At 36.9% G+C, this 22,319-nt stretch overlaps 1 protein-coding gene across 2 annotated transcripts in view; it reads left to right on the top strand.

Moving 5' to 3' along the window:
- TM9SF3 (transmembrane 9 superfamily member 3) overlaps window positions 1-22,319 on the top strand; it is a 47,077-nt gene that overhangs the window by 19,189 nt on the left and 5,569 nt on the right. For both annotated transcript variants that reach the window (XM_039554163.1, XM_010411646.4), the window contains exons 4-14: window positions 838-998; window positions 3,133-3,210; window positions 4,151-4,282; window positions 4,804-4,970; window positions 7,354-7,448; window positions 9,323-9,453; window positions 18,097-18,236; window positions 19,755-19,823; window positions 19,915-20,061; window positions 20,220-20,303; window positions 20,414-20,490. In XM_039554163.1, the coding sequence (XP_039410097.1) occupies window positions 838-998; window positions 3,133-3,210; window positions 4,151-4,282; window positions 4,804-4,970; window positions 7,354-7,448; window positions 9,323-9,453; window positions 18,097-18,236; window positions 19,755-19,823; window positions 19,915-20,061; window positions 20,220-20,303; window positions 20,414-20,490 (1,281 nt within the window). The remainder of the gene's footprint in view (window positions 1-837; window positions 999-3,132; window positions 3,211-4,150; window positions 4,283-4,803; window positions 4,971-7,353; window positions 7,449-9,322; window positions 9,454-18,096; window positions 18,237-19,754; window positions 19,824-19,914; window positions 20,062-20,219; window positions 20,304-20,413; window positions 20,491-22,319) is intronic.

Raw genomic sequence — 22,319 nt, forward strand, 5'->3', positions numbered from 1 at the left:
ACTTGTTGACTGTTAGATTTTTTCTATTTTCACTCAGCATAGTACAGTCTCGAGAATTCTTATGTAGTAGATGAGACATTTTTCACTAACTTACTGAAAATTAATAACTTATTCATAGAATGATTTGCATGGTTTGAGTTGGAAGGGAAGATAAAGATCATCTTGTTCCAAACCCCTGCCTGGGCAGGGACACCTTCCACTAGATGAAGTTGCGCAGAGCTCCATCCAGCCTGGCCTTGAACATTTTCAGGGATGGGACAGCCACAACTTCTCTGGGCAGCCTGTTCCAGTGTCTCACCATTCTCACAGTAAAGAATTTCTTCCTAATATAAAACCACATTTTTGGCAAGCATTGGAAACTTGTGTGCAAACGAGAGCACAAAGCATGTTTTGGGAAGTCAACTAATGAGGATTACAGAGTGAAAGTAAAATTTTTAAGAGGAAGAAAACTGAGTGAACAAATAGGTGGAAGATGGAAAATTAGAGAGGTTTTGGCTAAGTTCTGTTAGGGAAGATGAATATGTATTTAGCTAGTTGTTTATCTGGTAAGAATTGCAAACAAAAGTAGAGGCACTATTGTTGGGTCTTCTGCAGTGTTTGTAGCTGCATGGTTTTTCTTTTAATGCCATTACAAAATGCTTCTTGCAGAGACCTGTGGATTGAAAGTGGAGTCCAGGTATTAGTGTTGAAAAGAAGAGCATAAGGTCTTCTGTGTTCTCTTTATTTATGTTGCTTTTTTAGCTGGCAAAACTTTTGTAATCCATATTTTTTAAAAATAAATGCAAAATATCTGAAAAGCGTACCTGTAATAGATGCTTACACTTGTTTCCTATGCAGGGATTGTTGGAGAAGCAGATGAAAATGGAGAAGATTATTACCTTTGGACTTACAAAAAACTTGAAATTGGTTTCAATGGAAATAGAATTGTAGATGTCAATCTGACCAGTGAAGGGAAGGTGAAATTGGTACCAAACACAAAAATCCAGATGTCATATTCAGTAAGTAATTTGGTGATGCAGGTCTAATAAGAAATTCTACATGGTGAAATGACTCAGAAATAGGTACTTGTATACTGCAACATGTACTGATACTTCAGGCTATGTTAGAGGAAGATGCATCTTCCCTCTCTCAATTATTTTGTTCCGTTGCTGAAAAACCTTGATAGATTTATTAATAACAAATGTAAAATTATGATTTTTGGAATACTCCAAACAAACTGGAGCTTCTATGACGTGCAGCAAATTGTTGGAAAGGAAGATATCCTGAAAGGATGGAGACTAGAGGTATAGAGGACCCTTGAGAAGGTACACATTGTCTTCATATTTGGACTTCTGATATTTGCATCATAGGTTTGAACTGGAATCTGAGCTACGATAAGAACCCACTGTAAGCCTTTATGCTTTGCAAGCAGTTAATATCAAAATTTACTTTGTTTGGCAATTCCAGTAGAAATTTCTTATTTATATAATATGATTAATAAGGTTTTAAGTTTCTGAAGCTCTTCTGCTATGATATTGAGTTGCTGTGATAAAAGGTAATTAATAAACAATCCTTGCTGGGTGAGACAACAAATTAAGTTTTTCAGCTTTCCCCTTTACATAGTTGATGTTACTTAAATCTGTGATGGTTCACTTGTCATGTTCACCACATTTGTATAGTGAAACCATTTCTTAATGCATTGCTTTTCTACCATGTGTTAGCAGTGGATGTCAGCATAGGATTTTATTTCAGAGGATATTCTTGCCACAATTACATTTGTGCTGAATAAGTTGTACAGTTTGAAGTGCAGATAACTAGGTTTTGTATGGACTTTTCAGAATTACATTTACACTGATCTCCCTGTTTTTACTGCAAAATTGATAGTAGAAATTTCAAAATTTGCTATTTCAAATTCTACCACCATTGTGAAGTCCATTTGCTCTAAATTTTAAGTTAGCACTGAGTAGCAGCCAGTAATGAAAATAACATAAGATATTCCCTTAAAATACTTTTTATGTACAAAGCTCAGGACTTCTCTGTCTGATTCTGTTGGCACCACTGGGCAGTTGCTGGGCTGGCCTGTGTGTGGTGTTTAATTCACAGAGTGTCTCTGGTGGATTTGTTCTAAGCTGTGCTTCATAGTGGCAGATGCTCTAATGAGAAATGTATCTGCTTAAAACTGTTTTGAAAGCTATTAATGTTTTGAGCTACTAATCTTGAACAAGGTTGTAATTTTAACTGAAGAACATTAGTATCAAACCTCAAAGTAAGTACTGCTGGAGTCGTGGGGTTTTTATATTTCTCAGGACTGTGGTGAGTGATTAGGGTGTTCAATCTACATTTATATGCTTTCTTCTACACTCAATAAGAGAACAGCTTTTGAAAAGGGTAGTTCCTTCTCGTGTATTATAGTTATGTACAAGGTGACTGCATTTGTTTCAATTTCATTAAAAATCCTGGTATTTGTAATTTTTTGGCATGCTTTTGAAAGAGATTTTCAGGTAAGCTTGTATTTAGTTTCTAAAATTGTTTTAATTTTAATTTTTAAATGCAATCATGCAAAAATTCTCAAAAATACTTTGTGCTACCATATTAGTACCATATAGTTCATTAATGCAATTATATTTTCCAAATCCAAAGCAGTCCTCTCTGCAGGTGGTAGAGAACTAACAGCAGTAATATGCTGTTATCCAGTGACAGTATGTTCATAAACACATGCTTTTCCAAATTGTCTAGATTCATAGTAATGGTAAATAGAGAGAAAGAGAGAGAGAGAGAGAGAGAGATTCATTCTGTAGATTCTATAATCATGGAAAAGGTTTGTTGTATTTGACAAGTACAAGTTTGTATCTTTGGTTAGCCTCACAGAGACAGTGAGAACTGAGGCAGTGCAAGACTGATTCTTCCTTGTTCTTAAGCGTTAGCACAGACAAGATTAGATCCGTGAGGTGAGGTGGTTGATATTCATTCTATGTCTGACCTGTAGATGCCAGTCTTTAAGAACATCATTCCATTGTTTTTTGCCAAAACCTATTCATATTGAAGAAAACATCTAAAGTGGATGATTTTTAATATGTGCTCTGGGTTTCTGCACGTGAGTATAGCTAAAAATACTGTAAGGAGCTTTTCAAATATAAACTTTTCTCTCTTCAGGTGAAATGGAAGAAATCAGATGTGAAGTTTGAAGACCGATTTGACAAGTATCTTGACCCATCTTTCTTTCAGCACAGAGTATGTATTGTTCTAAGACAGCCTTACAAAATGTCCCTTTAAAATGATTGCTTTAGTTTAGATGTCATGCAATTTTTGGATTATGTCTTTGAACGTCTTTCCAGATTCTGGACCAATAAACCAGGGAGGTCTAGGGCTGTTGTTTAAGTAGTAGTGTTGCTGCTAAAATAGGATGGCTCCATTTTTTTAGAGTGCTTCAATAAATACGCAGGCAAGCTTAAAGCTTGCAGAAAATACAAGGCATTTCAAGAAAATACATTCAGGTGATCAGAAGCAATGGAACTTCAGGGACACAACTGTACAACTGTGTAAGCTGAATAAGTGCAGTTGGCCACAGGTACACTTCTTTCTGAAGTAAATGTAAAGCGAAAAGCATTAGCCTAAACCAGTTGGTGCTATCAGTTGTGTTTAAATCTGTGGTTGTAATCTCCCTAAGGGTAATATACTGAGCTGTGCTACTTTCTGAAAGTAGAGATTTTGCATTCTGTTTGGAGCTCAGTGAAAACCAGAAGGATATGCTTTTGAGAGGAAAAATAATGCTGCTGCACATTTTGATCCTGTGCAAAGCAGTAGTTCCTTTGGCTTTGCTACTTACCCTTCTCTAGGAAGGCAGCAGTACATTATATTGCCTTTTGTTTACCAAAGGAGCATGTACAGCCAGTTGTTCAAACTTTGCTGCTGCTTAACTAAGTTGTGATAACTTCATCATGAGCAAGGCTGGCTATTAAAAAGGTTTATGTATGGTGTTTCACAGGCCAGTTTTAGTGTCACTTTCTAAAAATGTAGTGTTACATTTTTACCCTTACAATAGGGTTTATTGTTACTTAGCTAGTGGTGACAAGCTGTCTGTATAGGCAACAATTTATCCTTCTTGGAACAATTTGAAACGCATTTACACATTTAAGTTCTAAACCTTACTGGGTGTGTTTTCTTTTTGTAGATTCACTGGTTTTCAATTTTCAATTCTTTTATGATGGTGATCTTTCTGGTTGGCCTAGTGTCTATGATATTAATGAGAACTTTGCGAAAAGATTATGCAAGATACAGCAAGGAGGAAGAAATGGATGATATGGTAAGATCTGCATTCATGCTTTAAAAGCTCTCTTTTTAAGGCTTATTGTTTTCTTGTCATACATTCATTGTGATAGCAGCTCTGGATGGCTTTCTTCAGTTGGACAGAAAATTGCCTTTTGTGTGTCTTGAAAGTGTTACTGGTTTTCTTTATAACATGCTTCTAGGTTGCAACCCAAAAATCTCTTTGTAGTCACTGTGTTAATGTTCATATCCAACCTTAGGATAAACTAGGACCATTCAGACTTTGTAGTAGAAGCCTGGTGTACTCCTAAGCACCTCAGAGGCTTTAGGGACAAGGAGGGATTCTGGTAGATTTTATTGTGTCATACATTCAGGTAGTAATTTGTTGTTGTCTTCCTTAAGCATCTGAAAAGTAAACTTTCAGATTTGATGCATTCAGAAGAGAAGACACACTTGCACTTGAAGTTGCTTTATTAAATCAGACCTTTTTTTATCTAGCTTGCATGTTTGTCTTTAATTGTCATGACTAGACTTTAAATTTGTTGTTGTTGTTCCCAGGACAGAGATCTAGGTGATGAGTATGGGTGGAAGCAGGTCCATGGAGATGTGTTTAGACCATCCAGTCATCCTCTAATATTTTCATCGCTTATTGGTTCTGGCTGTCAAATTTTTGCTGTGTCTCTTATAGTCATTGTTGTTGCAATGATAGAAGATTTATACACAGAGTAAGTATAATTGTGTCATGTCTTCCATACATAAATGTTTAAGTGAACAAAATAATTACAAAAATTATTGTTCTAACTGGCCTGAAAAAAATGTTTGAGAGTCTTAAGTCATAATCTGTAGATCAGATGTAGTATTAAGTGCTCTTTTAATTTGTAATGAAACATTGTCCTGCTGTTATCACATTAGTCGGTCTCCTTTGATTTTCTCTTTTAGTGCTTGCTTTTTGAATGATTTATTATGAAACTAGTTTGTTGTTCTGCAGAATCACTAGTAGATAATATGGGAAATATATGTTAAAAGTTGCATATTTCGCTCCTGGTTTCATCCAGAGTAACAAGATCTTACTGTATTTCTGACCCAATTTCCCCACCATGTCCTGTGAAAACTGAAGTAGGAGTGTGCTCTGTTGTGAATAGTTCTGTTTTCTGCTGGCAAGTCAGTATTAAGTCAGTCTTACCCACAAGTCTGCTTGGGAATGAAGATGTAATTCCTTAAGTTCTTTTGAACACATAGTGCTCAGCCTGTGTTGATGTAAAATCCCCAGCAACAGGTGGGCTGTAGTCCTGACTGGAAATAAATAATTTAAAATAAAGAAATAATACTCAAGTTTAAATTTAACACACTACTTGTAGTTCACCAGTTTTTTTTCCCTTACCTCTTAATCTGATGGAGATTTTTGGGTGACTGGATGGACTGCATCTGTTTCTGTAGTGATTTTATTTTGGGCATTGGAGGGAATTATTGGCTTGTGTTTTGGGGTTTTTTTGATTTTTTGCAAGTTATTTGTTTAAAGCAATGACTAAACTTTGACTGTGAATATCACTGTACCTTGATTTTAACAAGGTGTAATACTTCTAATGTGCCACTAGAGAGAACTCTTGCTTTTGAATTTAGCGGCCTTTTAATGGTGTGTTTAAAAAGCCACTCTGTAGTACCAGAATGTTGGCATATTTTCGTTTTTCATAGGGTATTATTCCCCTCCTTGTGCCTCATGGTTATATTTCTAGACAGGCTTACATACACACTTTTAAGAGTGCAGCATGTCAGCCCTTCAGAGGACAAAATGAAACCATTTCAGAATATATGTGCCCTGTAGGGAAGCTGTAAGTTGGTAATGACAGTTGTAAAATGTGTCAGAACAGTAGTTTTCGAAAAGATATGTGCACTTAGTCTTTTATTGCAATAGGCCTTTCTGTCACTTTCAAAGTGAATTTAATTCTGGGTGTGTAGTGGAACAACTGACCAAATCTGGTGCAGACAATTCTTCCGTTTAGGAAAATAGCACCAAGTCTGATGTTTTTACTGGTAGCCTGGATTTATACAGTGACAGTGCCATTTCAGACTGTGCCTGCTCTTGGGGGTTTTGCATGTGTTTCTAAATTGTTTTAAGTTATGGGAAGTTTTTAAAAAACAAATGTTAGCAAAACAGTCCTTTAGTGTTTGTGACCAGCAGGTATATTTGCTTTGGTCACGCAGTCATGGAAGTTTAAGTGCTAGAGATTGCTTCTTTGAGTACAGCAGGCATCCAGGAATGGTTCCTCAGAGCCCAAAATGGCAGTAACTAGAATCTCTCAGAGCAACTAATTTGATGAAAGTACAGTAAGTTGGCTGAAAACCTACTGCTATTTGCTGTCGAAGAATAGCAGAGGGATGTGGAGAAACAACTCTATTAATGAATAAAATTTCTATCTTCCTATTCTTAGATATTATTTTTTTTAAATGTATTTGGAAATGGCTTCTTTGATTTAAAATTATTAGCTTTGCCTGTAAAGTTTCAGAAAAATTATGCCAAAATTAGTAGCCCAACATTTAATGGGGTGACATTTAAAAATTACTAAGCTCTTCTGATTGCACTACTCGATGCTGATTTGTGACTTCATTATAGTATTTATAGTTTCTAAATCTAATTTTCTGCCAGATGAACACTTTCGATCTTAAAAGTTAATTTCTGGGGGATGGCAGAAACATCATTCACAATCTTAGTATATTTTTGTTAATGCTGGCCTTTTGACATTTTATCTACAGTTGAATCTTACACTTAATGTATGTCATGTAAATAGTTATTTATGCACAAAGTACACACATCCAAATGTCAGAGTATATTTATCAGAGGTGAGATTCTGTACTCCAGTTAAAATAAATGCATGTTAGAAAAGAATGTAGTATGTCAAAATTCTCTTTCCCACATTGAATTAGACTTGGCCAAAAGCTTTGTATACAAACAGTTCTCATTCTTATGCAGATTTTACGGTTTAAGCACTTCTGAATTTTTGTATTACATAAAAATATTAAGTAACTGCTTCTGCTTAAAATACACTATTTTTTTCTCTCTAATCATGTTTGGTTTTTTATTTCATTTACCAAAAACTTCCCTTCTTGTAGGAGAGGATCAATGCTTAGTACAGCTATATTTGTTTATGCTGCAACATCGCCAGTGAATGGATATTTTGGAGGAAGCCTTTATGCTAGACAAGGAGGTAAATAGTTTTCATATTCCAGCATTTTCATTGCATTGTTAAATAGAGAAGTTACTATTTTCTGATTTGCACCAATATAGTGTCCTCACGGAGTTAGATGGAATTCATTAAATTCTTAATAAATGGGAAATATCTTGAGTATATTTACCTTTCATGTTATCTACTCAGTACTGGCTACGCTTTCTAAAGAGGTAACTGGAGTCTTAGGTTAATTTAAAAGAGCTAAAGAGCTGTTAACAGTTGTGACTTCTGAATTGCTTGTTATACTCTTGTATATAATCTTTTGGCTCATGACATCCACAGAGTATAATAGCCTTTCCCTTTGTGTAACCTTAAACAGTTCGCGTCATCTTCTCCCAATGACTCCTACATGGTCCTTTTCTGTATGTACTAGGGGGGTTATGTTAGGCTAACACAAAAAGGATGAGTATGATTATTTACTAGACCACTAATTGTGGATGGGGAAAACCGTTTATATCGTCTTTTAAAGAAGGATGTTCTACTTTCCAGTATATGCTCTACTTTATACTTAGCAAGTCAAAATGAGCATCAGTAGAGAGCAGAAGCCAAATAAAATTGACGGATTTGAACAGGCTGTCTTCAAATGCTCCCCACTATGCCTCTGAGTTATGACCAGTTAGATTCTTGCAGTGCACTAGCTTCATCCATTTCCCTATGCTGCAATAAAAGAATGATCAATACCTATTAGCTTATAGAGTGCTTAAAAAAAATAATTCTGGTAAGTTCACAAAAGAAAATCTGCATCTTTTTAGCATGGTATACCTGTTAGTGTTAAATCTCAACTGCACTTTGAGTTTGGAGAGTAGAAGTTTATTTTCATGTGGCTTGTTTATAAACCTAGCAGTTAGTACAAAACCAGATCTAGTTAGAGAAGGGTTGCTGTGCTGAAATGTACCATGCTCTATGGTTGAGCCAGATTTGCCTTTTTTTTTACAGATCAAACATGTATCAAACCTTGAAATGCTGATTTTGTTGGCTCATGGTGAAAATACATAGGATTGTCTTGAAAAAAATTGCTATTTCTTTACTGTTTTTACTTACTGCATATTGATATCATGGTATATAAATATAGACAGTATTTAAGAGCATAAAAAGTACAGGGATTACAGATAGGGAAAATTTTTAAGGTATTGCCCAAAAGGATTTCTTTGAGCTCCTCAGGGAGCTCTAAACTTAGTAATGACTACTAGCAAGTGTTGCTGTTCCCTTGATGCTTGGAGTTTAGAAATCACTTTCTTTCTACTTTTTCTGCTGTTGAAGATGTCAAGAGTCCAGTTTTCCTGTATGATAAATGCTGTGGTATTTTGCTTTATATCAGGGATAGCCAGTTCCTTAATGCATCCTGATGTGTGCAATTAGCTTGGTTGGATCAAGCCAACGCAGAGCAGGTGCTGTCTGGAAGCAGCTGTGGTGCTGAGTTGTCCTGGGAGCAGTGCTGAGCTCTCGTGTGCGCTTAGAGTGGGAGCAGGCTCTGCACAGGGCCAGCTCTGCTATCTCTGTCTCTTCTTATCTGCAGCTACATACCCCCTTAGGTTTCACACCCTGGGTTCTTTGGCCAGCTTAGTCAGCATATGCTGTTCTTCAGCTGAAACATTCTCATGCTGTATCCCTTTTCTTGTCTCTTTACCTGGCTTAATAAATTGATTAATGTGCTGCATCTTGTGAGTTACCAGGAGTCAGATGAAACTTCGTTTGCCCTTGGCTCTTGTATTGATGTAGTATGTTGTTACTTACTTCTTTTGCCTTTTTGTGGGAGAAGTAGTCAAGCATCTAAATTCTGGAGTGCTTGCTAGTAAATTTTTAAAAAAATATGCTGTATCTTACCAGTCCCATTGGAATGTCCCTTGTTACAGGAAGGCGATGGATAAAGCAGATGTTCATTGGAGCCTTCCTTATTCCAGCAATGGTGTGTGGAACTGCCTTCTTCATCAACTTCATTGCCATCTATTACCATGCTTCAAGAGCTATACCCTTTGCAACCATGGTGAGTTGTTTTATTGGAGAATTTAAACTCCACTGTCGACACAGAAAAACGACATTTTTTTAAAATCTAAGTACAATTGTGAGTCATAGCTTTATCTAGTTAGAGATTTTTTGTGGGGGGGGGGTTAAGGTACTTCAAGTATAATTCATTTTAATGACAATAGCAACAGCTGCTGGATGCCAAAACCAGTCTTCTCTGTGCTTAAAATGACACTTCTGCTTTGTATTCAAGCTTAGTGTTTTAACAGTGTGGAAAGTCAGCAACTTGAATTTCCTTCTTCATGGCCAGTGCAAACTGTTTATAATATAAAATGAAATACAAAGGGATTCCAAGTGAAAGATACTTCCAAATCATTGCAATCAAGCAAAAAAATAAGAATAAATGATCAGGCAGCAATACAAGCTAAGACATTCTGAGCAGATCTGTCTTTACAAGAATGACTCACCCTTTTCACTTTGTTCAGTGTTATTTACTGTCCAGTTATGGTCTTGTGTCTGTACATTTACCCTATCACTTGAAAAACTATACTTGTTGTAGTACTTTTTCATTTAGTCGTGATGATGTTCTCTATTTGCTTTGTCTTTTGTCAGGATTTTGTTTGTGTTGGCCCCTTCCAAGCAACCTCAAATAATCCTGTGAATAAAATGTAGGAAATAATCACTTGCCACTTGGGCAAAATTTCTATTTGAGCTTATAAGGGCTACTGTTTTAAAGCAGAATTTTTTTTTTAAATATACATCATAAAATTGCTTTTTCCAAGTTTGTGCAGTAGCACCATTAACTTAAAAGAATATCTTAGTACAGGAAGTCTTGTTTTGTTTTCAATAATACCTGTAGCAAATCTTGGAATTTAAACATTTTATAGAGATTTCTTCTTTGCATATCAGTTTTTGTGATATGTTAGGTTCAAATAATTTAGAGATATTCAAGTAGCCTTGGATTTCTTCTTAGTTTAAATCTACCACAAAATGAAGCTTAGTATCAGAAGTTTCTGTCTTGTATATTGTATTCTTTTGGTTATAATTGAATTCAGTATGTGACTGAAAATACTTCTAAAGAACACATTGTTAATGAATTAATGTGGTAGAGATTATAAATGGTAACAAGAAGAGAGACAATTCCCAGTTTCAGGCGAAGACTTTCAATAATTTTTCACTGATGGAGGAGTCATTCTATGTACATTGCTGGTTCTAGTCACCTCCTTATTAACAGTATTTTCAAAGTGTGCCTGAATACCAGCTTTTTACAGTGAATTCAATTGTATAAAACAGCTGAATGTAACATAAAGCTAAACATGTTTATAAACTCTTCACTTATTTTTTCTGGTTTCCTTCTTCAGGAAATTTGACTAAAATTCTATCTTTGAATATGTTTCTATTAGTTGGTCAGTGTTCCAAAGCAATATTGTGTTGTTTTTTCTTTCTTACACTAGCAGCTATATACAATACTGTCATAAAAGTTTACAGCATTGATCCTTGATATGTGCAAAGAGGCTGTTTTACTGCTAAGCAAGCAGTTATGGTATCACATTTCTCACTTGTATTCGCCTTTGTAGGCCAGGAATGCTGAGGGAAGGTGATTCCACCTGTGCTGTAGTTTGTCTTGTGAATTTGTTCAGCTGATTTGTATTTTAAGATCATGGGCAGGTGCATGCAAAAGCAAATGGCTATATAAATCTTCAGGGTTCACTTAATCAGGGTGTTAGGACTCTCTATACACAGTGGTTTTAATATTTGCAAGGTTTTATGAAAGTGTTTGAATCATTGTGACTGTGGCAATAAAACTTAAGTGGAGTTAGCAGGCAAGCAGGTTATGAATCAGAAACTTCATCAGAATGAGCAACGCTCTAATGACTTCAAATCAACAAGCTGGTTTGTGGAAGGAAATGGAAATTGCTTGCAATTACCATGTTATGCTTCAGATTGAAGTCCCCAGGATGCTCTCTGGCTTTATGGATGAGATCCCTTTGTGCCTTTCCACCTCTGTTTTCAATGTAAAGAAGCTTCCAGAATTGTCTGATGCAAACTTGTTGCTGCTGATTTCTTGGGAAAATAAAACCTCTGCCACCTAAATGTACTAGAACACAGAAATAACTTCCTTTACCATGGTATGTCTTGAAACCACCCTCCTTGATTTAAATTGCTAGCAAGTATTGCCCCCTCATCTTGACTACTGTAAATCTGGAAAAAGCAGAAACCGAGTTGCTGAAAAAAGTCCCTTAGCTAAAAGGTTGTTAAGAGACTATTCTTAAATATGTCATCCTGTACTTTGCCAGTTTTGCATTGCCACTTCCCAGTGAAGTACTAAGTAGTCTCTGTGACTTAAATCTTCCCTCCAGGGAGATTTTCCTATGGAATTTAGGCAAAGGCAGCCGATAGAATCAAATTCAGGACATGCAAACTAACACCCAGTTGCTGCATCTTTCATCTACCTGGTATCTGCTCTTCTACACTTTGTCTTGAAGTCCTCTAATTGATTGGGCTCTTCAGGACCTTCATGCATCTCACTGTTGTTGTAGTCTGTTTTGAACTTCAAAATTTCATTCACCTTGTATAACTCACTCCTGATGTCTGGGATCTCCTTGAAGATGTGGCAGGGCCTGGGAAGATGCAAAGCTTATTTCTGAAATCAGTCTTCACTCTTGGGACTCTGCCCTTAGCCATTTTAGATATACTTGCAAGCTGTCTTACCTGTGGAAGGACAAACCTTCTGCAGTGAAATACACCATGAGCATGAACAAAGGCTTTATCTCTTCCTTGGGATAGCTTTCAGCTGCCCTTCCCTTTGGCATGATATCAAGAATGTGACAGATTTTATTCAAATACGAGAGCTTTTTAAAACTTAATGCATTAAAGCTTTTAACTTCCAGAGCCTACGAAGGAGATATAAAATCTCTGCTTTTTTCACTCATCCCTTCACCGTTATAGAAATGCAGTGGGTACTGTTCAATTATTCATTCCTTTGGAGTCCAAATTTGATTTTTTGGTGTATTTGTTGATTATGTCCTCTTACTGGTGAACATAGAGTTCTGAAGTTGTTACAGATCTCGACTCAGTTTCTGTTGATGTTTATCAGTCTTTTTGGTGTATTTACCAATCATCTTTATATTTTTTGTGTTTGAATTATACGTAAAAAGTGGAGCATGGAAGCTTTAAGAAGAATTTTAAATAATGGTATGCAAAGTGACTTCTCCATAATATGTGTGAACAGTACGGTACTAGTTCTGTGCAGAAATACTGAGTAATACAGAATTTCTGTGGAGTACAGCATGATTGAATTTGAAGCAACCATTTTAATTCTGGCATTTCATAAGTTGTGAATGCTTACGTTGTTCTGTGAGTGATGCATAATTTAAAGATTTCCATTAAGGCTACTATGACTAATGTAATATTCTGACTGCAGAATCTATGCAGCTTCTATTAACTGTTTTGAGATTTATCATTTCTGTTTTGTTTGAACAGTAGGTTCCTTTGTGGCTAATGTTTCCAGTGTGCATTTCTAATGATTTAATTAAATAAGTTTAAGCACACTGTATTTCTCTTGGGATTGAGACCCTAGTGTTTGCATCTTTTATACCTTGTTTGGAAAAGAAAAAAGTGTTTCCTCCAACAGATAGCTTAATCCAAGCTGCAGCTTTCCCTGACAGCTTTGAGTTGATATGAGTATTGATTGCTGCTGAGAAAAGAGGACCTAGTAGTGCCAAAGATTTTCATTCATTGAGCCAGATAAAGAAATACACCTGGCTAAAAATAGAAAAAATCCTGTTACATACATTCAGCAGGGTGCTTCCTCAAATTGTTTGAAAGTGACTGTGCAACCCTTGGTCATATCCCTTAGTTTTGCTAAAAATAGACAGAGCTTAATTCTTCTGCCTACATTTTCAACAGTTCAATTTGTTACCTAGAGCAACACTCTAGATTAACAACTTAGTTGTAATAAAACTAGTAACACTTCATTTTGAAGCCTTTTGCTCTGTTCTTTTTCTTGTAATGTTTGGATGATGTGCAGAAAACGGTGGCATTATACAAATTTAGTAACCTCTGTATGGGAGGGTGTCTCATGACTGAGAATGCATTTTGGTAGCTGACAGGGAAGATCAAGCTGCTGCTTTGACAGTTAATTTTTATTGCTTTTCTTCCCTGTGCATTAAGCAGTCATGGCACCATAGCCTGCCAGTAGCTGTTTAATATTAGATATGCTCATAAAAATTTTAATTATCACCTTTGAATGAAGTTTAATCTACAGTTGTCAGAAAATATGAAACACATGGCACTAGGAAATAAATTATATCCCTCTTGACAATATTTCCTTTCAAATACGGAAAACTGAATTCTGCACATTCAGTCGAGGGCAGTAGAATATTCTTTCCCCATCAAAACAAAACAAAAAGGAGTTAGAATGCAGGCTTGGTGAGGTTGACAGTCTCTTCTATGGCAACTAAAACCTGCAAACTAAATCAGCTGCTGGTGTATAAATAAGATACTTTGTACAACAAAATTGCAACAGTCAAAATAAAACAAGCATTTTTTAATGTACAAAAGCTCACGTAATTTGTCTTGAGTAATATGGATTATAGAGAACCTGTGCTTGTTTCTTGATGAAAAAACAGGTTTGAAAACGTAATGTATTTGCCTCTTTTCATGATTTGTGTTTTATGAAGTAGTAATTAAAACAGTTCTCTGAATTTCTCATGGCTGATGTTACAGTAATAACTCTTAAAATGCTTGTAAAGACACAGCTTTCTTATCTCTGCTCATCACACAACTACTGTTATTGGGGTCTGCTTTTCTCAGTACATTGTCGGTGACTTTTGCAGGAGGGTAGAGCAGGTATGTGTGTTGATCTTGTCTTCATTTCTCCTTTCCATTTCTGATGGTGGAGGCCATTAAGTGTTTGAACTGCTTTTTCCGTTGTATTCTTACTCTTGGAAACCTTTTAGGCAGAAATCCTGTAACTTTATCTTTAAGACACTTGTTATCCCAGTACCCTGTGTTTGCTTTAGTTAGGATTTAGACTCTGTAGGTTTGGATATTGCCCAGCCTGCATCATTGCTGTCCTTGCTATCTGTGGCTATGGGCTCTACCTGTTTAGTTTGAGAGGAGGGGCGCTGTCTTCACCTCAGACATGAAATTAAGAGGTACATGCCTGAAAAACACCAGCTATCCCCAGTCATCTCTAGCATCCAGAGAAGGCTTATTATTGCCAAGAGTGAAGAAAGTTGTTTTACCAGTCATCAGTCTGAGCAGGTAGACTACCTGTGAGTCAGACAATGAGTGGAAAGCAAGAAAGAAGATGCTGCTGAGTTCAACGTGATGTGTACAACCAGTACTGGTTTTGTTGGTCATCTTACTCAGACCACCAGGTTGCTGTCACCAGGAGGGTGGTCTTACCTCAGCAGAAAGAACAACATTCACATCTTCATTTTGGACAACGTATCAGAGCCAGGTGGGAGTAGGAGGCATTCCTGAGCCTGTGCTATGGTTCATCCTTATTTGCTCAATTGGGTTTCCTTTGCACTGCAAAATTATCTCAGATAATTTTAGACTTCTGAAATGGCTCCAGGATAAAAGGAAAAAAATGTATTTCACTTTCAGGTGTCCTCAGAACACAGCATAGAATTAAGACAGGTGGCATTTCACTGTTTAACAAAATGCTGACTTTATCTAGTGCTGCTACAAGGTATCACTGAAGATGCTGGCTGTTCTGTTTGAAATCAGTTCATTTTTCAGCACAATGGATAACAGAATGTAAGATATTACACCATTATCAGTCATGCTTTGATCTGATAATGAAACCAAAAGCACTCAGATTTTCTGATGGATGCCAATTATAGGTTTACTGGGGACAGCTTGACTGTACTTACTGAAATCATTATGCAAGGAACCTTGGTCTGTCTCAGATTGTTTTATGCAGATGAATATTTTAGATTTCAGAGCTACTGCTGAGTCAGTTTTCTGGATAACACAACAGCCAAGCCCTGCTGGATGAATTTGGGCCTTGTCCTTGCCCACCTGATTTTAAGGCATTCAGCTTTGCGGAGGGTGTCACTAGAATGAAATGCTACTGACAGCCTTTTTTCGTCCAGGAGTTTGCCAGCTAATCAGTAATTAGGCCTGGATTTTCCTTGCTTGGTTCTGTGTCCAAGGTTATATTCTTTCTGTGTGGATTCTGTAAAATAGACATATTTTGCAAGATGGACAAATACAAGATGCTGAGTGTAGTTCCAGGTGAGCTTAGAGCCCAGGGCTGTTCCTGGGCAGTTTCTTTATGCAGTAAAGCAGTGAATTCTCTTTCTACCACTGTCCCCACTCCCCAATCAGGGGAGATTTCCAAGGTCAAGAAATTAAGCTACAGTCATCTTAAAACCTGCACTGTAAAAGACAGTTGTGTCTGTGTTGAGCAGTACCGATGCCCTTTCATGCTGCCTGGGTCTGAGCTTTCTGCCTCAGCCAGGTGTGAAACCTACCTGTCAGAACAACACCGCAGAGCCCCATGGACCACCCAACGCATCCGGATGGCCTTGCTGCAGGAAGCAGAGCACTCTCCTCTTGGAAATGGAAATGGTTTCATTATGTTCAGCTGAGAAATTCTTTGGATCCTATCCAAGCCTTAATTCTTGAACATCTCTTCTACCCACTGTACCTCAAACAAGCTGTGACTTTTTAGTGAGGATTTAATAAACGTAGCGCTCAAGATGATGTTCTTTGAGGTTTCTGATACTTTTTGACATTTTTCTCTGAAAATTCTCATCTGCTCATTCCTTTAGACTGAACAGTTTTCAAGGGCAGAACCTGTATCCGTTGAGCGCGTTGTATGCTTCTCCTGAAATTTATTCTTAGGCAACCTCAGTGTCCTACTTAAACATTATGCTTGCTTACCTGTGTTTTTTGAGTAATGGAAGGAGGATAAATGGGAGATACTAAATTAACTGTGTAAAAACTGCTGTATTGTTATTATATTATTTATACTGCAAGTGTAAGTACAACATAGGGTCTCCTTATTTACCAGTGAAGCTTCCTATTTTAATGGCTCATGAAGTAATTGTTTAATAACCTCTCCTCAAAGATATACAGAGCAGTCTGGAAAGTGCTTCTGCTTGTTGACCCACCAGTTTGGTGTACCCCTCCTGTGAAGCATGAAGGCTTGTTCCATCCAACCCCAGGCAATGTTTTCCCTTCACATCTGACCTAAGCTAGCCAGTAATAGAAGAATAACTCACTGACTTTAGCCAAATATAGTCTTAAATTTGTGTGATTCACCTAATGCTGAGTTTGTATTGAGCTAATATCATTCTTTTCAGCCACTTGACGTAGATTTCTTAGATATAACATACATGAGCAGCTTTTATTTATCCTTAGAGTAACTGCTTCTTAAGCAAGTCAGTGTGTGCTCGTAGACCTGCTCCTTTCTCCGTTGTTTTGCATTAATGTGCTGCCATGGACTTTGCATTTTGCTGGAGTGAAGACAAATGTACCTCCTTTGCTCAGGAGGCACCAGGGTGTACACAGACCCCCAGGCTACAAAGCCATTAAAAGGCAGTATTTTCATATGTTTGCGTAGAAAAGGCCACAGGGTCAGTATTCAGAACTGTGGTGATTGCATTATGGGCAACTGCTCTGTCTTTAGTTATCAATATCAAAAAGTTACCAAACTGTCTAATGCTAATTCATTTTGTGCTAAAGATTTACGAGTAGAGAATGTCTTGCTTAACACTTGAAATTTTCCTATTTTGGAAGATGAATTATGTTGCCTTTAAGGAATAGAAAAAATGGAGCTGGATAAGTATAGTGGCAAAAAAAAGATTCATGGTAGATTTTTAGAGAGGCTGTTCCATTAGAAAGAGCTGTAACATTGGCTTGACCTTTCCAGCATTGTGCATAAACTTGATTTCTATATGTAAGTAGAGTCATTATGCTTCTAACTTGTGTATCTTTGCCTACCAGTGGTTGCTGGTTTCTTTGTCAGTCTATGTTCTTGATTTCCTGGTTGGTGCATAGTGGAAAAAATGGAACCCAAAATTGAATCAAAATTGGTAGCATTCTGACATGGTTTTGTGATTCTTATTGGGTTGATTGGTTGGTTGGTTGGTTTGTTTGGGGTTTGTTTGGGGCTTTTTGTTGGGTTTTTTGTTTTGCTTTGGGTTTTTTGTTTGTTTGGTTTGGGTTTTTTTGGTTGGTTGGTTTTGGCTTGGTTTTGTTTTTTTGATTGGATTTAAAATTTTGTACCCAACAGTTGTAGTTTTGTGTGCAACTACCTAACTGTTATATGTTAATCCCCAGAGCTAGCACTCTCTGCAAAACTGTAAAAGACGCTGACAACACTTTCTGTTATGAAGTACCATGAAGATTTCCTTTTATTTCTTGTGCAATGTATTGGGTATGATGATTAGATGGAAACAGTAAAGCAACCTGTAATGGTTCTGTTCTCTCAAGTGATGCATGAAAATACACTTAATGATGTTTATTAGAAAGTCTGTTAGGAAAAAAATGCTTCCATTTGATAAAATACACGTTGACTAATGCTTCTTAAGTAGGAGTATGATTCTACAGCAATAACTACTAAGGACTAATACTGGTTGATTATCTTCTACTGTTGTCTTAGACCTGTTTTTTTTTTATTACAACTCTAATTTTTTGCTTGCAGGTGGCAGTGTGCTGTATTTGTTTCTTTGTCATCCTTCCATTGAACCTCGTTGGGACGATTCTTGGCCGAAATCTGTCAGGACAGCCTAATTTTCCATGTCGTGTCAATGCAGTGCCTCGTCCTATACCAGAGAAGAAATGGTAAAGATGAGCATAAATGTTAACTAGAAATATTCACTTCAGTACATTTAAATTGGTGTTCTGGTGTTCAGTTTTAATGAAATAACTCCTTTTAATTTAAAGTGAGTCGTGCCTAGAACAACTGCTCAACTGACATTTTCTTAATATGATTTTTCTTTTGAATTAAAACACCATGGTTAATAGTTGTAGCAGATTTTACATTCCTAGATCACAGATTCAGATTTTGCCTGAAATGCTCTTCAGTCCCTATTTAAAGGGGGTGGTGCCAACTCAGTTCTTGTATAGGTATATTGACACTAAAACTTCTCCTCTTCAGTTAATGCCTCTTACAGGTTTAGGATTGAATGTGCCTTGGAGGCAGAACTGTTCTGATTAATGGTCTCCATACAGAAGCTGAGACATATTTGCAGGGTTATGGTGGGGAGAAGCTTGCAATGCTGTTCTCAATTCTGTGCTTTTGTTGATGGCACAGAGCCTAAAATATTGCAGGTATGTGGTTTGAATTGTGAAGAAGCCTTTATAATTTTTGAAGTGGATGTAAAGGGGTGCCTAGTCTCAAAAAGCATACTTAGGTTTTTGGAAAATTACGAATGCAATCACTTTTTCCTATTAATTTAATTCTGAGGTGGAAGCAGCAAGCTATGGAAATTAAAATATCCTCAGAGGATTTTTTGAATAGATTTTTCTTGCTTTCCCTATTCAGAGGAATGGAAGAGACAAAGTGAGAAGGGCACTGAAACATGTAAGCCTGTAATGTCCTAGTGGGTTGTGCAGCTCAGATGTTAAAATTTAATTTGTATTGTAACCTGTATCTTGGGAATCCGATGGATTTTTCTGGATCAGCATGACAGTTAAAGATACTTCTCTTGACGATGATGAAGTAACACACCATCAACTTAGACAAGTCTCCTATAAATAATACAAGAAGCTGCAAATTAAATCACTGGTTACTGCTGGATTCAGCATCATTGCAAGTACCACAGAGAGGTCACCTTTTAGTGACAGTGTCTTCTACAGGTAGCTGGATATTCATTTTTAGCTAAATGTTCATGACTCAGTATAGCATTAAAAATGAACGCTGGTTCTTATTTATGTAACTGTTATCCTGTGAAATTTTCCTTGCACTTTTTGCTGTATTTGTAGCCATCAACAGCTACAATGTGTTTTCACTGCCTTCATTCACAGCTGGTGGATGTCATGGGGCTTGATTGCTTAGGCTCTTTCTGTCAAGAAAGCTTCTTTCTGTGGCCTTAAGGCTGGTTAGATGACTAACCTAATGCGTGCAGGTAATAGGCATGAGCCTCGTGTTTTGTTTCAGCTTTCCCCAAGAATAACTTTTTCTTTTATCCATACACATGACATTTTTGAGGGAATCTTTCTAATCTACTGGTAAGAAACAGAAATGTTCTTTTTAGCATGCCTTTAAACAATGTTCTGTGCTATATTAATTATCTGGTCTTAATATGTTTATAAATGAAATATTTTAATTGTCCCTAAACTAATTCTACTATCTTTCAGGTTCATGGAGCCAGCTGTTATTGTTTGCCTAGGTGGAATCCTCCCTTTTGGATCAATTTTTATTGAAATGTGAGTACGTCAGCTGTTTCCCCGTTTGATTAAAAATTACAATTTACGTTACATTACAATATCATCTGCATATTTTGTTTACTCTCGTCAGGTATTTCATTTTTACTTCATTCTGGGCTTACAAGATCTACTATGTTTATGGCTTTATGATGCTGGTTCTGGTTATCCTCTGCATTGTGACAGTTTGTGTGACCATCGTTTGTACGTATTTCCTGCTAAACGCAGAGGATTACAGGTGGTAAGTGTTACAGTATTTTAATACTTAACCAGATTGTGAGACTTTTGTAATAGAAGAAGTGTTTCTTCAGTCTAGATGGGTCTTTTCCAAGTGCATTGTGCATCTTCTTGGGAAGCCTTTTGGCTAGTTGTGTGATGGACATGCATGTTTACTTTCAGGCAATGGACAAGCTTTCTTTCTGCGGCATCAACTGCGATTTATGTTTACATGTACTCCTTTTACTACTACTTTTTCAAGACAAAGTAAGTGATAGTTTTCTTGCTTGAATATCAGGTTACTATATTGCCAAATAAGTTTTATTGATAAAAAATGGGGGAAATACCAAGCATAAATTTCTATCTTTCTTTTTCAGGATGTATGGCTTGTTTCAAACATCATTTTACTTTGGTTATATGGCAGTATTTAGCACAGCTTTGGGAATAATGTGTGGTAAGTTCCAGATATTTTGAGTTTTCTAACATTTTTTCAGACTCATATTTCTGACCTTAGCTCATAGTTTTGGTGGTAGAATATGTATGTCTGCAAGATCTGCTCAAAAAATCTTTAAGAAGAATCCAGAGAGTTTTCTGCTTATACTTGGTTCCTACCTTATATAGGAGATTCCTATGGATTGTGTCTTCTGATACGAAGATAATTTATGTACTGTGCAGAGAATTTCACCCTCAGTGCAAGTTTGAGAGACTCAGTATTTGGCAAGAAATCCTGCAAAATAAATTCCAAATAAAGTTGAGATCATGCTAGCATTTTGCTTTGGAATTTTTACTGTTGCCCAAGACAAGGAGCTAGGTGCACTCATTGAGCCATCAGTGATAGCACACTGATGACAGTACCATCTGTATCTTGTGGCATGTATATATGAGGGTGAGCAGAACAGAGGACTGCAAATTTGAAGATAACCTTTGAGAAATAAGTATTGCAATATTCACAGGTGAGGAGAGTGCAGGGTGCTCCTGGGTGCAGCTGGATTTCGTTGCTTTTTGAGATGCTATTTTGACAGATGCTTGGAGAAAAACATAGTACATGTCAGGGAGGTCATCTGAGAAAGCCAAACACTTTTTCATGTGTTATTATTTCCTTAATGACCTTCAGAAAGTGCTTCTTGATTCTTTTGCACTTTTCTATAATGCTGGGGTTTTTGTAAGTGATCTTAATTTAATACTTCTTTGTAGTGAATGAATAGTCCTATAACAAGTGGAAAGGTTTCTTAGAGTTATATTTGAGGCATGAGATGTCTTACAGAAACTTACTTCTGTAAAGTATACATTTCCTGGTATCTCAAGAGGGTGGGTAATACCACAATGCTTTATAAAAAGGGGAGGGAATTCATCGCTTAACAGCTGAATACCTGTTCCCCTTTTCTCTCATACAATTTAGTCTTGCTTCATCAGGTTCTTAGCACATTACAAGACTTCCCTGCTGTTTTGGTAGTCTTGCAGCTGTTTTTTTTCTTTACTAGGCTTATACTTTTCAGCTCTAATGTTTTCTTTCTAAAGTGCTCAGGCCAGTATTGATTAAAATGTCTATGATGCAAAAGCCAAGCTTGTCCACCAGCTTCTGTAATCAAAATGTATTTTAAAACGTGAAAAAGAAAGATTGTCAAATGCTTACTTCTCATGGTGGGACACTATTTGATGGAACATTAGAGTAAAATCAAATTTTTCAATAACATAAAATATTTCAGCACACTAAACTTTATTTCCACAGCTCTATTGAGATTTCTTTCTGTCTTTCTAAGTATGTTGGAAGAGAAGCTGTGAGATTCCTTTTTACCGATAAGTCCCATTTTCAGCATGTGGAGTGGCAAAAAAAATCCCCTGTCAAAAAGCATTTGTGTAGGGAACTTGCAGCTATTGAGGTCTAACAAATACATTTGTGTTAAAGACTTGTGCAGTGTGTGTGCTACTGACTGTAGGTCTGTGAAAAGTGTGTGGAACTGTTCTTTGGAGGCTCACACCAGTGGGTGTATTGGGTATCACAGCTGGATGTGCGATGAACTAGTTAGGGCCCAGAGCAGCCACAGGGGAACTCTCTGTAGGCATGGATCATCCAGCTCTGAGTTTAATGCCCTTGACAATGCCTAGTGAACTCAATACCACATGTAGTGGGATGCTTTGATCCACAAAGTTTGCTGCTCTCCGAGAGCATCTCAGGTCTGGGACTGGACATTAGGGAGCCCATGAGAATTTCCAAACCTTTTGAGCTTCCCTCTTAGTGGCAGAAAAGGTTAAGACTCATTTCCCAACTTAGTGGAAGGCTTA

Source organism: Corvus cornix, chromosome 6 (assembly GCF_000738735.6).
Source record: "Corvus cornix cornix isolate S_Up_H32 chromosome 6, ASM73873v5, whole genome shotgun sequence".
Taxonomy (NCBI): Eukaryota; Metazoa; Chordata; class Aves; order Passeriformes; family Corvidae; genus Corvus; species Corvus cornix.